The 18151-nt window shown below is 37.3% G+C and overlaps 1 protein-coding gene across 8 annotated transcripts in view; it reads left to right on the top strand.

The window, feature by feature from the left end:
- The first annotated feature begins 250 nt into the window (after positions 1-250).
- Cdkal1 (CDKAL1 threonylcarbamoyladenosine tRNA methylthiotransferase) overlaps positions 251-18151 on the top strand; it is a 627362-nt gene continuing 609461 nt past the window's right edge. For 4 of the 8 annotated variants that reach the window (XM_021260566.2, XM_087181222.1, XM_087181224.1 and 1 more), the window contains exons 1-3: positions 303-440; positions 9579-9753; positions 12085-12197. In XM_021260566.2, coding sequence (XP_021116225.1) covers positions 9584-9753; positions 12085-12197 — 283 coding nt within the window. In that variant the 5' untranslated portion in view covers positions 303-440; positions 9579-9583. Of the gene's footprint in view, positions 441-1208; positions 1253-3317; positions 3398-9578; positions 9754-12084; positions 12198-17498; positions 17514-18151 lie in introns of those variants that run through there. The other 4 variants (XM_021260567.2, XM_021260565.2, XM_021260569.2 and 1 more) reach the window with 4 other exon arrangements.

Genomic DNA, 18151 nt, shown 5'->3' on the forward strand with positions numbered 1-18151 from the left:
CTCTATGGCTACTCTGAAATGGCAAGGCAAGAATAGGCTGATTGGGCCTGGCATTTTTGATCTCTAGGTAGGTCTAGTTTTCAGGGAAACACGGGTATCTCTTTTAAAGTAAGAATACTAATAATAAATTGTGATGTCTATGTAGTGTTTAGCACAGTGTCCGACACATTGTAAGAGCTCAGTAGAACTTAGCTGGTAAGAGAGTCTAAGAACCTGAGGACTTTCGGGAATCTACACTCGTCCTTAAAAGCGAAGGAATCTGAACTCGAGCTTCCAGCAAGGATGCAATTTGATTCCTCCCGGCCACCGTAGCAGAGCATGCGTAAATAAACGTGGCGGGACGTAGGTGTCATGGCGCGCTCCATTTAGTCTGCAGTTTCCGGCAAGCGGCGTGTTGATTTCTCTTACTTTGAACTGGTTTGTTATTTCCCGACTGCTAGGTAAGAGTGGCAAATAGGTCACTGTGGAGCAGAATGTGGCCAGAACTCCTTTTATGGCATAGCCGTGTTTCTGCAGTTTTAGTCTTCTGGCCAATTGATCAATTTGTTTTCTTAGATGAAAGGTTACTTGCCAGCTGGGGTGGGGGAATTGGGAAGCAGGTAGTCCTACCTGAAGGGAGGACAGGGTCGTTGGCCACAAGTGCTGCTGGCCTGTTAGGAACTCTTGCCTTATAGTCAGATTTGACCTCATTTGTCTAAGTTATTGAATTTGTGGGACGTGACAAGGCTTGCGCCGTGTAGCTTTCAAGGAGCAGAGTATTTAATAAGGATGTAAACAGAAGTTGGGCAGAGGAGCAGCTGTCTCGCCTTTTCACTTTTTGTTCTTTCCTGAATAAACCCTCTCTGAATCTCCGGGAGACGCGTCACTTTTGGGGACAAAGTGACTTGGATACCTTGCTCATTACCGTTTTTCCCGTTTTGTAGTTGTTAGTTACTTTCACTGGGCCGAGGCGTTGTAGCGTGTTTTGTTTTTTTTTTAATTGTAAGAGAGCCATATTCTGGCTGATAGTTACGGCAACATCAGTTAAACTGTCGTAATCTGTAAGAAGGTTGAAATAGTGTGGAACATCAACTCTGCTGTATAAAGCAGTCTTTTATGAAGTCTATTTTTTTTTTTTTTTTTTTTTTTTTAGCTAGTGTTAGAGTCCTTACAGTGGTTTTGTGAGTGAATTGGGTGCTGGCATTTTCTAATCAGTTTTTATCTTCCAGACTTATCTTTCAAGAGGATTTGAGGCTAATTGCAGATAATCAAGGTACTGATTTGTTTTAAACCTTGTTTGAATGACATGTTACAGCAGAAAAGTAACTGAATTTCTTAGAAACTTACCATTTTTCCATAGAAATGCTATGAATTCCATGACTAAATGCAAGAGAAATTTTTATTTAGTCTTTTTCATTCAGTAGCACTGACCTCATGTCCACATAATGTGCTCTCTTCCTTTGCCATCTTTGGCTCACTTATTTTTTGATTTGGTGACTGCTGCTTGATCTCCATTATAGGGTAGTTTTCCTTGGATTTCTCAAGGCTCAGTTCTCTACCTTTTCTAATTCTGTTTTATTTTTTTCCCTCTGGGTGATCTTTTAATTCTAGTCATCCTTGTGAGTGTGAAGTGATATGTTACTGTAGTTATGATTTGCCTTTCCCTGATGGGCAATGATTTTGACATCTTTTCGTGCCCTTATCAGCCTTTTTTTGTTTTGTTTTGCTTTGTTTTTTGGTACTGGAGATTGAACTCAGGACCTTGGGCTTGCGAGGCAGGCGGCAGGCGGCAGGCGGCAGGCGGCAGGCGCGGTGCCACTGAGCTGAATCTGGCCCCAGCCTTTTTTATATCCTCTTTGGAGATATATCTACTCAAATCCTTTGTCCATATTTTAATTTGGGTTGTTCATATTGTTGAATCTTTATTCTGATGTTAGACCTTTATCAGACATGACTAGTGTTTTTTTTTACCATGTATATGTTGTCTTTTTCGCTTGATGTGATTGCAGCATGAAATTTTAATTTTGATGAAGTCTGTGTGTTTTATTTTGTTGCTTGTGCTTTTGATGTCATAACTTAGAAATCAGTGGCTACTCTAATGTCATGAAGATTTATACATGTTACTTAGTTTCATAGTGTTAGCTCTTATCTGTGATCATTTTGTGTTAATTGTTTATGAAGTGAGATAGGGCTCCAACTTCATTTTTTGTATGTGGTTATCCATTTTTTTCAAGCACCATTTGTTCAAAAGACTGTTCTTTTCTCCATTGAATTGTCTTGGACTGTAGTTAAAATCATCTGATCTAGGAATGGATTTTTGACATGCATTCTACATGGCTTCTATGAAACTACTCTAGGACAGAGTCTCAAACTTTAATGTACATCAGAATCATCTGGAAGACTTGTTAAAGCTTATCATGCTTTATTCAGAATGTCTGATTCAGTATGTCTTTAGTGGGGGCTTTCTAACTAGTTCCACATGATGGTAATCCTCGGAGCCACATTATGAAAAACACCAATTTAGGACACTGGTTTACAACTGTGACTACACCCATGAGAATTACCAGAAAGTTTGGAAAGATATTGATGCCCAGTCTCCATTCATGAGGTTGATTTAGCTGGCTTGGTGCTCAGTTGTTGGTAATTTTCTTTTCTTTTTCTTCTTCATTTTATTGCAAATGCTGGGGATTGAACCTGATTTGATGGTAATTTTCAAAAGCTCCTCAGGTGACTAGAATGAGCACTCAAGACTGAGAACCATTGCTGTAGGGGAATCATACTCCTTTGTGTGTGTGTGTGTGTGTGTGTGTGTGTGTGTGTGTGTGTTTGTTTGTTTGTTTTGAGACAGGGTCTTGCTGTGTAGCTCAGGCTGGCCTTGAACTTGTCTCAGCCTTCCAGTGCTGGATTATAGGCATGCATCACCATGCCCAGCAGAATCTTGCTTCTTAATAGGGTGTTGGTGTTGGATCAGAGATGTTGGTGTACTAGGGAGCATAATATTGAAAGGAGGCCAAGGTTCTAATTCTAGCTTTGTTTGTGTACAAATCCTTTAGCGTCTCTAGACTCTATTTCTATAAATACAGAGCTCAGCAATGTTCTCTGCTTTCCTGACTCTAATGATGTGCTGTCTGTAGTGGACTCTTTTCATCCTTTTTTTTCATTCTATTTTCTTTTGGTGAATCTATATACAGTTGTGTATGGAGTATTAAACTTGTGTCATTTTTAGAAAAAACATTTTAATATTCAAACCGTTATCCTTCAGTAGTTCTTAGTAACACTCAAAGGCAGGCACTCACTACCTGATTGTAACCTTTCTCAATTATTTAATAAAATAATAGCGATAGAAGAAATCCAGAGGATTAGGTTTTTACTTCAACTCCCTGTCAATATAAGAATTTCCTCCTATATTGTAAACTAGGTAAGTTCATCTTAAACATTATATTTATTCAGTCAGTAAATATTGTATGCCTGCTGTGTGTTGGGGATTGTTAGATGTGTTATAGAGATAATGGTAAAAAAGAAATGATACCTTTGTGCTCATGGAGCTTGTGCTGAAATGAGAAAGAAACATGCAATCATGTATATGGTGTCAGGTGGATAAGTGCTGTGTAGAAAAATAAAGCATAAAGCAGGGTCAGTGAGTGGGCATGCTTGAGCAGTGTTGTTATTTTAGATAAGGTGGCTAAGAAAGGCCTTTGCAAGCATGTGTCATATGAATACAGAAGTGGGCAGCAAGCCATCCAAATATTTGGGGTGCTGATATTCCAGAGGAGAAATAGCAAGTGTGAAGCTTGTGGAGTCAGTCATTTGGCTTACTCAGAGTATCTCAAAGGTTACCATAGTAAAGTGGTACAGTTGGAATAGTGGGAGGTGGAGTACGGAGGTAAGCAGGCCCAAATGTTGTTAGGCTGTGCAGTCTACAGTAAAAATAGTATTTATTTACTGCAAAGTGCTGGATATCATTCTAGGCACCTGAGAAGAAACAGTGAAGCACACAAAAAAACTTTATCCTCATGGGGTATATATTCTAGAAAAGACTGTAAAAACAAAATCTGCTAAGCAGGTGATGAAGAGCTGTAGTATAATATAACAAAGCAGAGGGGCTGGGGATGTAGCTCAGTGGTAAAGCACTTGCCTAGCACACGAGAGGCCCTGGTGCAGTCCCTAGCACTGTAAAAACAACAACAAAAAACCAAAGCAGGGGAGGGCGATAGCAAGTGTGCATGTGCGTGTGTGTGTGTGTGTGTTGTGTTGGTGAAAGGCTCAGCTGATGATATTTGAGCCAAGTCCTGAAGGGGTTGAGTGAGGGAGCCATCCGGACATCCTGAATAAGGGAATTACAGGCAAAGGTAAGACCTGGTGGGTGTGAAGTGGCCGGGAAACCCATCTGGCTGACAGAGTGAGAAGAGATACTGGTAAGAAATGTGGTCAGAGGTAACAGACTGGTTGTGTATGTCCTTGCAGATCTTTGTATTGGTTGTGCCTTTGTTTAGATGAAATACCAGTGGAAGGGTTTCATCAGAAGCTTGAGGTGAACTTAGAAGGCCTGGGTATTATAGTATTCCAGTGAAGAGTTGATGATGGTTTTGAAGGTAAATTCAACAGGATTTTGTTGGTGGATGGACTTAGGGTGAAGGAAGGAAAGGAATTGGGAGTGATTCCAGGATTTTTGATCTAAGCAGTTATAAGGTTGGGGATGCCTTTAAAAGAAATGGAGAAAGTTGTGAGAGGAGCTAGTGATATAGGGAGAGGAGTTCTGTTTTTGACTTTAAATAATTATTAGACATTCAAGCAGGGGTGTTCGGTAGGCATTTGGACATGAGTGTGAAATTCAGAAGACTGGGGTTGGTTATATAAGGATGTAATTGATATTTCAAGGCCATGGGCCTGGATGAGATCACCTTGGGAGTGCCTGTAACTAGAGAAGAGTCCCTGTCATGGAGCCATGGGGCCATTCCCATGTTGAGAAGTTGGAGAGATGAGGAAGGAGCCACGGAGACTTAGGAGTGCCTAATGTGGTGGAGGAGAGTGAGTGGAGTGTGGCATCCTGGAAGAGCCAGCAAAGCCTTAGGGAGAGAATGGTCACTGGTATCAAATGTTGCAAATCTTATCACCTAAGGCAGTAGTGACCAACCTACGGCATGCGTGTTGCAGCTAGCTCTTAGTTATTGAAAGCTCTAAAAGGTTTGCCATCACTGACCTAAGGTGACTGAGAATTGGTCATGGTATACTTCATTGGAAGTCAATGAAATCATGACAGGCAATTTTGGTGGAGTGTGTGTATGGGAGTGAAAGTCTTTCGTAAGATAATTAGAAATGGGAAATGGAGACTGTAAATATAGACCATTCGAGCTTTTCTTTAAAGGAGAGAAATGTAGAGCTAAGAGGAAGAAGTGGACTCAAGAGAGTTTTTAGGTTTTTTTCCCTTGTATTTTTGTCTCTTAAATGGGAGAAATAACATGTTTATTTCTGGATAGTGATGATTCAGTAGAGAGACATTAGTGATGATACATACAGGAAGAGGGAGTATTGCTGGAATTTTGCGCTTCAGTTGGTTGGAGTAGGGTTGCTCTTAGAGAAGCAGACATTTCATTCACAGTAACCGATTCGAAGGTAGAGTGCATGGACAAAGGGTTGTTTCCCAGTAAAAGAAGAAAGCCATCCATCTGTGCAGAATGTGGGAAGGGCTGAGGGTCTGCCTCAATTCAGGTCTTCTGCTTTCAGTCCCATCTTTACTTTTTGAGAGGAGATGTGTAAGAAAGGAAGGCTTAGAAACTTCTTAGAAGATAAATGAGTTTCAAGTTTTTTGGTTTTTTTAAACTGCAGTTCTCCATAGTCTTTAATGATATGCACTGTGAATCTGGAGGTAGACTTTCCTAAATCTCTTTGACAATGGAATCATTTTTTTTTTCAATGAGAGATATGAGAGATATTACAAATAACTAGAACCATATTGGGAAAGACTAACCTGGTTCATTTCACCTTACCTAGATTGCTGAGCTGACCAAGGCTTTTCTTTGCAAGAGCAGAAAGCCCAATGCAGTTTAGGCATGGAGGGACTTTGGTGACTCACATGACTGGGCAGAGTAGCACCTGAGTTCAGGCAGTGGTTGGATCCAGGTGCTGAAATAGTGTCAATATGGCTTATTATTGCATACTTTCTATTAGGCTTCATTACTTTGGTAGACCTCCGCCATGTGGCAGACAGAATGGCCCCTGGCATTTCCCAAGATGACATCCTCCCAATCTTGGCACTTCAGTGAAAATAGAAGCCATCTCTTCTATTAGCTGTAGCATAGAAGTGCTTGTAGTCCTTTCTGAGTGGCCCAGCTTGTCATGGCTGACCCTGAGCCAGTCATTGTGATCAAGATGGAGGGTTACTTTGTATAACTTGGGTCATGTGCCCCATTCCTGAGTCTAGGAAGGGGAGGCCTGTGATTGAAGTCCTACCAAGACCTTGTGGTATGCATGTTAGTTGCGACCAGTCTTAATTGACATTGGGCTACTTCTTTTGTTCTTACTAACTATATATAAAGTTAGCTGAGATTTGAACACGTTTGTCTGATTCATAGTGCATAATTGTTATAGTTGTAAAGAGTGTATTATAGAGTAACAGGAAGAAAAATAAGCTTGGGTAGAGCCACTCTGTTCATTGAGTGATATGAATGAAAAGAATTATTGCTCAGTGGTATTCTATGCTATATGTGAACTGAACATGCTTGACCACTACTCTTTGTAAGACATTAGTTTTTGACTATTACAAAGAAACGTGCTATCAACATCTATATATAGGCTTTTAAGTGAATATAAATCTTTATTATTCTTGGAAAAAACATCCAGGGATATAGCTGCTGTTTTCTATTATAGTTGCATGATGAGGTCTTCAAGAAATGCCAAACTGTTTTCCAGAGTGACTGTACCATTTTACATTTTTACCAAGACTGTATGAATGATCTCATTTCTTTGCATCCTTGCCAGTGTCTGCTGTTTTCACTGTTTTTCATGTTACACATTCTAATATAGGGATGCAGGTATGTTATGATACCGCATTGTGGTTTTGGTTTCCGTGTCTTTGGCGGGTGATGTTGAATCTTTTCTTATGTGATTATTTGGTCTCTGTATATCCTCTTGGTAAAATTTCTTTTGTTTTTGTCCATTTTCTAATTACTAATTACAGGTGTGTTTTGAGTTCTAGAAACTAGTCCTTTGTTGGCTATGTGGTTTGCAAATACTCTTCCACAATGTAACTTGACTTTCCATCTTTTTACAGGGCCCTTGTCAAAGCAAAAGTTTTAAATTTTGATGACATATGACTTAACAATTTTTCTTTTTAAGGATTAAACTTTTGTTGTCAAGTATAAGAGCTCTTTACCTAGCCCTAGGTCTAGAAGATTTTCTCCTATCATTTTTTCTCCTAATTTTACATTTAAGTCCATGATTTATTTTGAGTTAATCTTTGTATAAGGTATGATTCTCAGGCCATTGTTCTGTCTTTTTCCCTAGAAATATCTAATTGCTCTAGTGCTAATTATTGAAAAAGCTCCTTTCTCCATGGAATTGAATTACTTTTGTACTTTTGTGAAAAATGAGTTAGGCATATTTATTTGGGTCTCTGGGTTTTCTGTTGGTCTGTTTCTGTCTCTCCATCAATACCACAGTCTTGGTTAATATAGCTATCTAGTGAGTTAAAATTGGGTAGACCAATTCCTTCTACACATCTTTTCCAAATTATTTTAGATGTATTGGTTGCTTTAGTTTTCCATATAAGTTTTTCATGTTTGCAAAAACGTTTTGCTAGAACTTTGATAGGGATTATTCTAAATCTCTGTGTCAGTTTGATATTAATATGGTGGAGCTGCCTTACTGGTTGGTCAGTTGGTTTTAATGTTCAAAGACCCTACTTGGTCTTCTTTGAATTTACCCCAGTGGGGTATTTGGGGGTACCTTATTATAGAGTGGAAGTCAAGACTCCCCACTCCCTGTTGGCCCTTGTGGCTTGCCTGAGTGGTACTATAGTTTGTGTGTGTTTGGCTGGAGTAGAACTGTTATTATTTAACAGTTTTCTATCTTGCTAAGCTGCCCTTTTCTTAGTTCATTTATAAGAAAGACACCTTTTTTGGTGGGTGGGGAGCTGCTATTGTTGGTATCTGTTGGCATGTCTGTATTGCTCGCTTCTTCAGCTCCAAGATTGGGATATAGGAGTTAAAAGAAAACCCAAGGAACTCATGACCATGTTCCTTGGGCCCTGAGGTTCCTACCCTGTCTGCCTTCTCTTCATCTTTTTAAGTCATCTTACTTGTTTTATAGCTAATGTCCAGAGTTCCCCTATCCCTCCCACAATGTCTAGTGTTCTTTGTGGGAGGGATAGAGAAAAGTATATCTAACTTCCTGCAAGCTGTGTCCCCATTTTCTTTTTAATTATAAAAATTTTAGCAAGGTATAGTGGTGTATGCCTTTAATCCCAGCACTTGGGAGGTTGAGGCAGCAGGATTGCTGTGAGTTCAAGGCCAGCCTGGGGTATATACTAAGCTGAAGGCCAACTGAGTACATAGTGAGACCTTGTCTCAAAAAAAATTATAAAAATTTTCAACATTCAGGAAAGTATCATAGGATAATTGAAAGTTAGTTACCTATTTTCTAGATTTAAGAGTTGTGATTTTTCCTGTCTTAATCTTTGTTTTCTGAGGAGTTTTAAATTATAGACATAATATTTCACCTGTAAATTTTACTGTTTATCTCTAAAAATAAAATTTTTGAACATAAGGACAGTATTTTATATGTACTGATTTATAATAAGGTCATCATGTTATCTAATATTTAATTCATATACTGATCTTTTTCCCAGTTATTCCCAAAATAGATCATAGGTGGTTGGATAAAATAAGATCCAATCAAGAACATGAATTGCATTAATTGTTAGGGCTTTAAAATTTTTGTTAATTATTTATCAAGAGAAACAATTCTTTAACTCACATAGTCATCTTTCATAGTTCAGGAACACAGGTCAGTGACAAACTTCTGTGGAACTCGGTCCAAAGAAATTTTTTTACATTCCACACTCACTGTGCCTTGAAAGATACCAGCTTTCTTTATCTCCTCAAAATTTCTAATGGAATCATAATTTCTGTAGAAATCTGCATTTGCTGTCTTTCTTGGTTTAGCCGCAGCCAGAGGGTAGAGACCTACCAGCCCCAAGGAGACAAGGAATGTTCCAGCAGTATGGAATCACAGATGGTTGGCCAGTAGCATCTGAAGTTTGGTCAGAGCACTGGCAGTTGAATGTCTTCAGCTCCAGTGTCCTTCTGAGCTGATGGAGATTTGTTAAGCATTTTAAGCTTCCTTTAATCGTGAAAAAATTCTGTTTACCTTTTTCTCCATGGTATTGATTTGAAGAAATAGTTCAGTTGAATGTTGGAATGGCCTCCTATCAATAAGAGTTGTCTAGATGTTTCTTTATGTTTATCTCCTGCATTTTGTGTAAAATAGAAGTTAGATTTTAAAGCCTTGATTAGATTCAAGTTTGAGAATTTTTTCATAGGTGATGCTGTGTTAAGCAGATTGTCAGAAAGCTTGTGTTGTTTTGATTTGTTTAATCATAGAGAAGATGCCTTCTGCATCCTGTGATATGCTACTGGATGACATAGAGGATATTGTGTCACAGGAAGATTCAAAGCCACAAGATAGACATTTTGCAAGAAGGCATGTTGTTCCAAAGGTGCGAAGAAGAAATACCCAAACATATTTGCAAGAGGAAAGCAGTCCACCAAGGGATAGGTAAGCTTTTTTCCTTGAAATTCTTAAGTTTTTCCTTCCAAGAGAGAATTTAGTCTGATGCTCCTAATGTCTCTTTTAGAATCTTTGAGCTTTTGATAGGAAGTATAGATTTTGTTTATTTAAATGCTTTTAAGTTTGGCAAGGTAATAATTGGTTAAAAAAAGATGTCAAATTGGATATTGTTTGAAAGCAGGGCCTAGGACAATAGGATTCTCTTTACTGTTACTGTGGTTGTATGCAATTCCGTATTACTTTAAAATTGAAATTATAGTTTGGGATTCTTATGAGATAGTGGTGTTTTGAATATTTGATTTTTTTTCTTGGTGTTGGTGGTTCTGGGGATTAAACCCACTGAGCTATACCTCCAGCTCAGGGTCTCACTAGATTGAGTCCAGGTTGGACACAAACTTGTGATTTTCTTGCCTAAACCTCCCAAGTAGTGGATGTGTGTCACCGTGCCTGGCATGACATTTGATTATTCTTAAGAAATTTATGAATACTTAAAGACCAGCTAAAGGCATTGGGCATAAAAATTATTGTCCTGTTATCTGGGTATGGTGGTACGCACCTGTAATCCCAGTACTCGGGAGGCTGAGGCAGGATTGAAACCTACATAGTGAGACCTTGTCTCAAAAAAAAAAAAATTATTGTCCTGTTTGCACTGTTGTAGGACCCTAGTCCATTAAATTATTTTTTAAAATTTTTTATTTTAGTGCGTGTTTGCAGTACATAATACATTCATCATGGGTGGTTGGTACATGTACATATCACATCTTAATCCTTTTTATTCCCCTTCTCCTCCCTCCTTCATCCCCATATCCCCTCTCCATCTGTAGAAAGTCTACAGTTTCCTATCTTCTATCTTTTATTTTGCTCTTTAAATTATTTATACTTTGGATTTCTTATGTAAGAGAAACTGTGTGATACTTAACTGTGTCTGGTTTATTTTGTTTAGCCTTAAGATCTCAACATGTATCCATTTTCCTATAAATGTCTATAGTCAGTGCAATTCTAATATAACATTGCCAGAAAGGATTATGTAGTTGTACAGTTTTAATAAAACTATAGTTTTTTAACTATAAATTGTTGCAAGTTTTAATACATGTAATTATTTTAATTCAAAATCTGCTATTACATCAAAAGCCTAACATCAAGATAAAATAACCACAGAATTTAAGAATCTCTGTTTTAAAAAATCTCCTTTCTTCTGAATTGTATTTTTAATTACTACTACTAATTCAACTGCTAGAATGATTCATGCAGCCAAGCATGGTGGTGCGCACTTGTAATCTCATCTTCTCAGGAGGATGAGGCAGGAGGACTTTTCAAAATAAAAAGGGCTGGGGGCGTAGCTCAGTGGTAGAGCAATTGCTTAGCATTGGTGAGGCTCCAGGTTCCACCCCCAGTACCTCAGTGATTGGAGTTTATTAAGCTTGTGTTAAGCAAGTTCTTGAGTAATTTCATTTAACCTACAAATTATAAACTTGAGAATCTTTTTCTTCTTAAAGATATTACATCTTGAACTCTTTTTTTTTTTTTTTGGTACTGGGAATCGAACTCAAGACCTTGTGCTTGCAAGGCAGGTGTGGTGACACTGAGCTAAATCCCCAGCCCTTGAACTCTATTTTTATATATGGAATACTTTTATTAATGTTGTAGGTCACAATTTTTAATTTTGGAGTTGTTTATATCAATTTTAAACTAGATAAGAGATTGCAACTACTATATAGGATTCTATAAACGGAAAGATACACTTAAGCTTTCCCTATTTCCTATTACTGCTGGAACCATTTTCTGTGCTGTTGGTACTGTTATGTATCTTTCTTTCGTTTTTTTTTTTTTTTTAGGTATTGGGGATGGAACCTGGGGCCTCACCAATGCTAAGCAATTGCTCTGCCACTGAGCTACGTCCCCAGCCCTTTTTATTTTGAAATGTCCTCCTGCCTCATCCTCCTGAGAAGATGAGATTACAAGTGCACACCACCATGCTTGGCTCCATGAATCGTTCTAGCAGTTGAATTAGTAGTAGAAATTAAAAATACAATTCAGAAGAAAGGAGATTTTTTAAAACAGAGATTCTTAAATTCTGTGGTTATTTTATCTTGATGTTAGGCTTTTGATGTAATAGCAGATTTTGAATTAAATTGGTGCATTTAGTGAATGGTTGTGAATTGACTGTAGTTTGTTTTTCAGGTAATGTGCCTTGTGATCATCTACTGGCCTTTATTTTAAAAATCATTAGTGAGATTTGCTTTTTGGAAGGCAGCTATGCTCACCACTATACCACCAACGCAGACACGAGACTTACTTTTTGTATTGATTACTCGACAGCACTATTCCAGGCATACAGAAAATTTGGATACGAACATGGGGCTGTTCACATAATAATTCAGATGGAGAATATATGGCTGGACAGCTAGCTGCTTATGGCTATACAATTACAGGTAATGAGACCTTGCATGTATCTTATTGATTAATGTTTTTTTAGAATTACAAGTTTTAGAAATAGATATTTTAGCTTTGACAATTCAAGGGTATTTAGCATGATGTCATGATTTTAAAGGAAAGCAATCATAGATACTGTTCAGTAGCTAGATAACTATGGGCATCATATTTTAAAATAACTTCTAAAACTTTTTACTTTGAAATAATTTTAGACTTTCAGAAGCATGATAAAGCTGCAGAGTTTCCATATGCCCTTCACCTATCTTCTCCTAATATTAACATCTTACATAGTATAATTAATAAACCAGAAAATTAAAATTAGTATTGCTAAACTCTGCGTCTTACTTGATTTTTACTAGTTTTTTCTTGAACTTCATTTTTCTATTCCAGGATCTAGTCCACGGTCTCACCTTACATTTGGTTGTGATATCACCCTAGCCTTTTTGAATCTGTGACACTTCGTAAATTTTTGTCTTTTATTACCTCGACACTTCTAAAGAAAACTGATGTATTTATAGAGTGTCCCTCAACTTGGGTTTGTCTGACATCTTCTCATGAAATGAGATTATGTGTTTCTGGCAAGGAGGGCACAGAAGTAGTCTTGGTGGTGTATCCTGCTGGGGTCATGATGTCAGTGTCTTATCACTAACCTTGTGTGCTAACTTTTGTCCCTCAGGTTTCTTTCCAATAATGTTGCTATTTTTCTCATAGCAAATAAATCTGTTTCGCTTCAACCTTTTGCCTCCTTACTAATTTTAGTAGCTACAGTGGTTCTTGTCTGCAATAATTCTTACTGTAGTGTTTGCTTAATGGTGATTTTTTCTTTTCTTCTACACTTAATAATTGGAGTTCTTCTGTAAGGAAGAGCTCTCCTCAAACACTTCAGTTATTTATATCAGTACAGACTCAAGGATATTTATTCTGTGAGGTGTAGTGTAATACTGTCATTGATTTTTGCCTGTATTGTCCCTATTTGTGCCATTAGGTCCTCTTGTAGGCTGGCTCCTTTGTCTCTTGGACATGCCCCTATCATTGTTTTGAGTATTTCCTTATTTTCTGGCACATGAGACATTCCACACACCCTCATCCCCTTTTTGGTGCAATAATGGAAATGGAACCCAGGGCCTTTGCACTGAGCTACATCCATAGCCCTTCATATTATTTTATGTTGATATACAGTAGTGATGGCAAACCTTTTAGAGACCAAGTGCCAAACTGCAACCCAAAACCCACTTATTTATTGCAAAGTGCCAACACTGCAATTAAACCTGAATCTTGAGGTTTTAATTTAGTAAAAACAACTCTACATTAACATCTTTTGTGTTGAAAGGAAAACACAATAACACATGTGCCATAGGTTTGCCACCATTGATATAGGGTCTTGCTAAGGCCTTAAGTTGCTCAGGGTGAGTTTGAAGTTACCATTCTGACTCAGCTTCCCAGAGAATTACAAGTGTGTTCTACCACTCCTAGCTTCTGTTCTCATCATAATATATTTTCCTTCTGCACAGTTGGAAGCAATCACTTTTCCCAGGAATCCTGATTCCTTTCTTTCAGAGAACAGCATTTAGAAACAGATCTGGGCAGTAGCTGTGCTTTTCATTGCCATCATCAGGTGTCACTACTTCTAGGCTCTCTGAGTGGCCAGAGGTAGGAAATGTGTATGCATACTGACCAGCACATGCACACACATCTATTTCTGTATCTGCCTGTGTATATATTAAATGGGAACCCTAATTTGAATGCCTTGTGATAGGCCCTGATCCAGAGTTGTGTATCTGTCATCTTGTTTAGTCTTTTAATAAGAGGAAATATTGGCATCCTTACTTTACAGCTGAGAAAAGAGAATTGTATCTCATTTTAAGTGACATAGACAGTGGAAAACACGGCTCCTGGTCGCTATTCTAGACAAAAAAATCAATCCTAACTCTTTGGTCCTTTAAATTAAAAACACTCAAAATAGGCTTCCAGAATCACTAAAACATGAAAACCAAGTGTTTCTTAAGTGATATTAAATATCTAAAACATTTTAAGGTAGTAGTTTGTGTTTCATGACAGTACTCTTCTATATGAAATAACAGTCCTGATATGTTTTAATAAGAATATTAAGCTTTGATATGCACACCTAATTTTGATTTCTCTGTAAGAAGGGAGAATCAAGGAAGCAATTATTTGAATATACAATATATTTTTCTTACTAATGTTGTATATTACTTTTATATACTTGTATTACTTATGTATGTTTGTATTAATTTTACATTCTGTTGATTGTCCTCACTTTAGGAATTTATAATCAGTTTTTAATTCTAGTCTGGCTTGAATGCAGGAGACTGTAGGACCTCTACCTTCACTAGTCTATATCCTGTGGGCTCAGAAAGTATAAGATTAACTTTTATAAGACACTAAAGAAGGAAATCTCAATAGAGGTTTTTTTTGTTTTTATCTTTTTGGTGGTGGTGATGCTAGGGATTGAACTAGGGGCCTTGTCCATGCTAAGAATGTGCTCTATTACAGAACTGCCCCCTACGTTTTCTATTTAAATTAAATACATGGTATGAATGTTTTCTGGATTGCCTATTTAGTGGTGGCAAACCTATGACATGTGTGCCACAGCAGGCTGTTTTGTGTCATTGAAAGTCTAAAAGATTCGCCGTCACTGGCCTATGTCTTCCATTATTGTGGAAGAGTAGGAATTTATAAAGATTATTATTCATAAATTATAGTGTTTTTGCTAATCAAAAGTAGAGCTAAAAATATCAAATGTATAACTGATATAAAATAAGTGTCAGACATACCTTATATATAATGTATTCAGGTATAATTGAAAACAGTATTCAGAGAAAATTAAAGTTAACTCTCAGTTACCAGTTGTAGATATTTTTACTGTTTGGGGAGGAAAGACTGTGTGGGTAGACACTTGCAATTGTTGCTTTTAACTGTGAATCTAGGATATAATTATTCCATAGTAAAACTTCATAAAGACTTAGTCAAATCAGTTAGCTGTTACTTACTGCTTCTTTTCAACCCTTTTTGATTTTGAGGGAAAAGGTGGTTTGAAACTTTTAAGCAGACTGTTAGCCTACTTGCTTCTCATTTCAAATAATGAAACTTACAGAGGAGAAATGATATTATTCCCTAAAACTCAGAACAATTAATTGGTATCTTGGATACTGGAAGAATAATATAATTAAATTGGTATCATGGGAAGCATTTGAACTTTCCCTATGGATACTTTTGGTTTTTAAAGAAATATAACCTGAATGCATACATTTTGTGAATGTTCTTCAATTTTTGTAGGTTAAACTTTTTTCTGTTAATGCTGTGATTGTTTTTGAGTGACTTCTTTTGGAGATACTGGTAAATTATTTTCAGTATTCTCATTGGTGGCAAATCTTCATAACCTTAGAATACATTTGGTGTTAAAAATAGGGGTCTTTTGAGGGCAAATGTGGTAAGTGAGGTATGTGATACGTTGTTGAACAATGCTGTTTTAGTTAAAAAAAAATGGGGGGGGATTTTGTTGATCTTAATTGATTCTGAAAACAGTTCTATAGGACTTCTAAAAGAGTAGCAGTGATTGTTATCTTTCTGGGTATCTTCAGAATCTCCCAGCTCTTCCACAATTCCATTAGAGGACTCATACCTACTCTCTGCCCTAATGAAGTGGATTATGTACATGAAATATCTGTGGACAAATTTATCCAAGCCACAGTTGTTTATCTTGGGTGGCCATAGTTTAAGAAACATCATTTAAAAATGAATGTGCTGTTAAAGTTCTTGATAGTTTCCTTGTGTACTTGTACACAGTTTATTCATTAGGGAAACATTTTCCGAACATATTATGTATTACAGGGTAGAGTGGTAGGTGGTGTGAAGATATGAAAACTAGTCCTGGGTTCTAGCACACAAGAAGGCTGATCTTTTTTGGCAAAGGAGCAGCTTTCATTTTTTTTTTTTTTTGAGACAGGATCTCACTGTGAAGTTCAGGCTGGCCTTGAACTCACTATATAGCCAAGGCTAGCCTTGAAATTGCAGCAATCCTCCTGCCTCAGCCTTCTGAGTGCTGGAATTACAGCTGTGTGCCACCACGCCTGTCTAGACAGCTTTGATACTTTTTCTTTTTGGTACTGGGGATTGAGCTCAGGACCTTGCCCTTGCAAGGTAGGCGTTGGCACCACTGAGCTAAATCCCCGGCCCCAGCTTTCATATTTTATATTAAATCTTAAAAGTTATTTTAGTAAATGCTCAAGCTTCTAATGTATTTCATTTTTAATAATAGGGGCAGTAGTAGGGGCTGTTGTATTGAGAAGTTTTATAATCTATATTTTAGAAATGCTTTGAGATGTTGATAGAATATAGTGTCTTGTATTTGAATTAAGGAAATAGTATCTTTGCAGAAACAAACACTGGTTTATTTGGTAGAGGATATATTGTTATAATTAAATGACTGAAATGCATACCATATTTCTTGGTTCTGGCCTTTTAACTTGAAATATCTCTAAAATTTTTAACTGGGGTCACTGGGACGAAATTAATTAAAATATGGGATGTGTTAGCATAAGGAATACATCAAGGAACCATACTAGTGGCCCGCAGAATTTGAAGAACATGAAAGCTACACTTCTGTTTGGACTTGGGTTTAGGGAAATCATGCTCATTGTACATAAATTATGAACTTTCTTAAAATGTGTAAAGTTTCATAAAAGTAAATTTTGCATGCTTATCTCCGCTTTAAGAACTGGTGACTGACATTTCAGGTTAATATCTTGAGTTTAACTATATTGTAAAATATACCAAGATAGAAAGTCAGTTAATTCTGCAAGAAGCTGAAGAAGCAGCTTCAACTTCTCTGAAATACAACTAAATGGAAAATGTGTGGAATGGCATGCTTCTGTTGGGCAGGCTAGTTCTAAGTGAAATCAAGATTTTTGTACACATTTTTAGGGAGGGTAGCTAACTTGGTTAAAAGCCTAATGTATGTTAGGTGTTTTATGTATGTGATCTCAAGGTTCACATGAAAGAACCAGCTTGAAGTTACTTCATGTTTAGAATGAGGCGATCAAGGCTGGGGGAAGGGAAACGTGGCTAATAATGCGCTAGAGCTGAGGCTGAGACTTAAGTTTTCAGCACAGCCTCACCTCTGCATTATGCTATCTAGTGTCTGAAAGTTGATGTCCTAAGGGTGGTTCAGTTTGGAAATCTAATGATAATAACTTTTTTGTTTTTTTGAGACAGGGTCCTGCTGTGTAGTTGAGGCTGGCCTCTAACTCGGCAGCAACCCTCCTGCCTCTGCCTTTTGAATGCTGGGATTACAGGTGTGCACCACAATTCCTGACACTAATAGTTTTTATTAGAGTAGTTTCTGCTGCCCAACATTTTGAAATTTTTGTTTTCTCTTTTAAAGCCTTTTATATGTGACTCTTACTAGAAGCTTACGAATTTTGGGAGGGAGAGAAAGTCCACTGCAGGCTATGCCACAGGAACATGCTCAGTTTATTCATTTCTGTGCTGGTTTAGGTGTTGGAAGTAAGTGGTTTCTTTAGTTATAGATAGCAGTATTCTCTCTGGTCCATTTCCACCACCTTAATCATAAATACAAAATCATTACCCAGTAGAAACGTAAATAGAAAATATTCTTGATTTCTGACTTAAAATTATACTGTATTACTAATGAGTATTTACAATGAGGTATTCAGTTATGTGTTGAACAGTACATGTTTAAAAACATGTAACCCAGGGTTCCCTTGTAGAAATTCTTTCTGTAAATAGCCAAAGGAGATTTTTAAATCCATCTTTAATTACAGTGAAAATAAATTATACTCTGATCATATGCAGAGTATCTGTAGTGCAAGGGATGGGGTGGCTATCAGCTTCTAGATACAGTTGAATCTTATCATTATTGTGAAGCTCAGAAGTTGAACATGAAAAGAGTTATGTCTTATTTTCTCATTGC

The sequence above is a fragment of the Heterocephalus glaber genome, unplaced genomic scaffold, assembly GCF_053883595.1.
Source record: "Heterocephalus glaber isolate CG9 unplaced genomic scaffold, H.glaber_assembly_v1.0 deba00001472, whole genome shotgun sequence".
Taxonomy (NCBI): Eukaryota; Metazoa; Chordata; class Mammalia; order Rodentia; family Bathyergidae; genus Heterocephalus; species Heterocephalus glaber.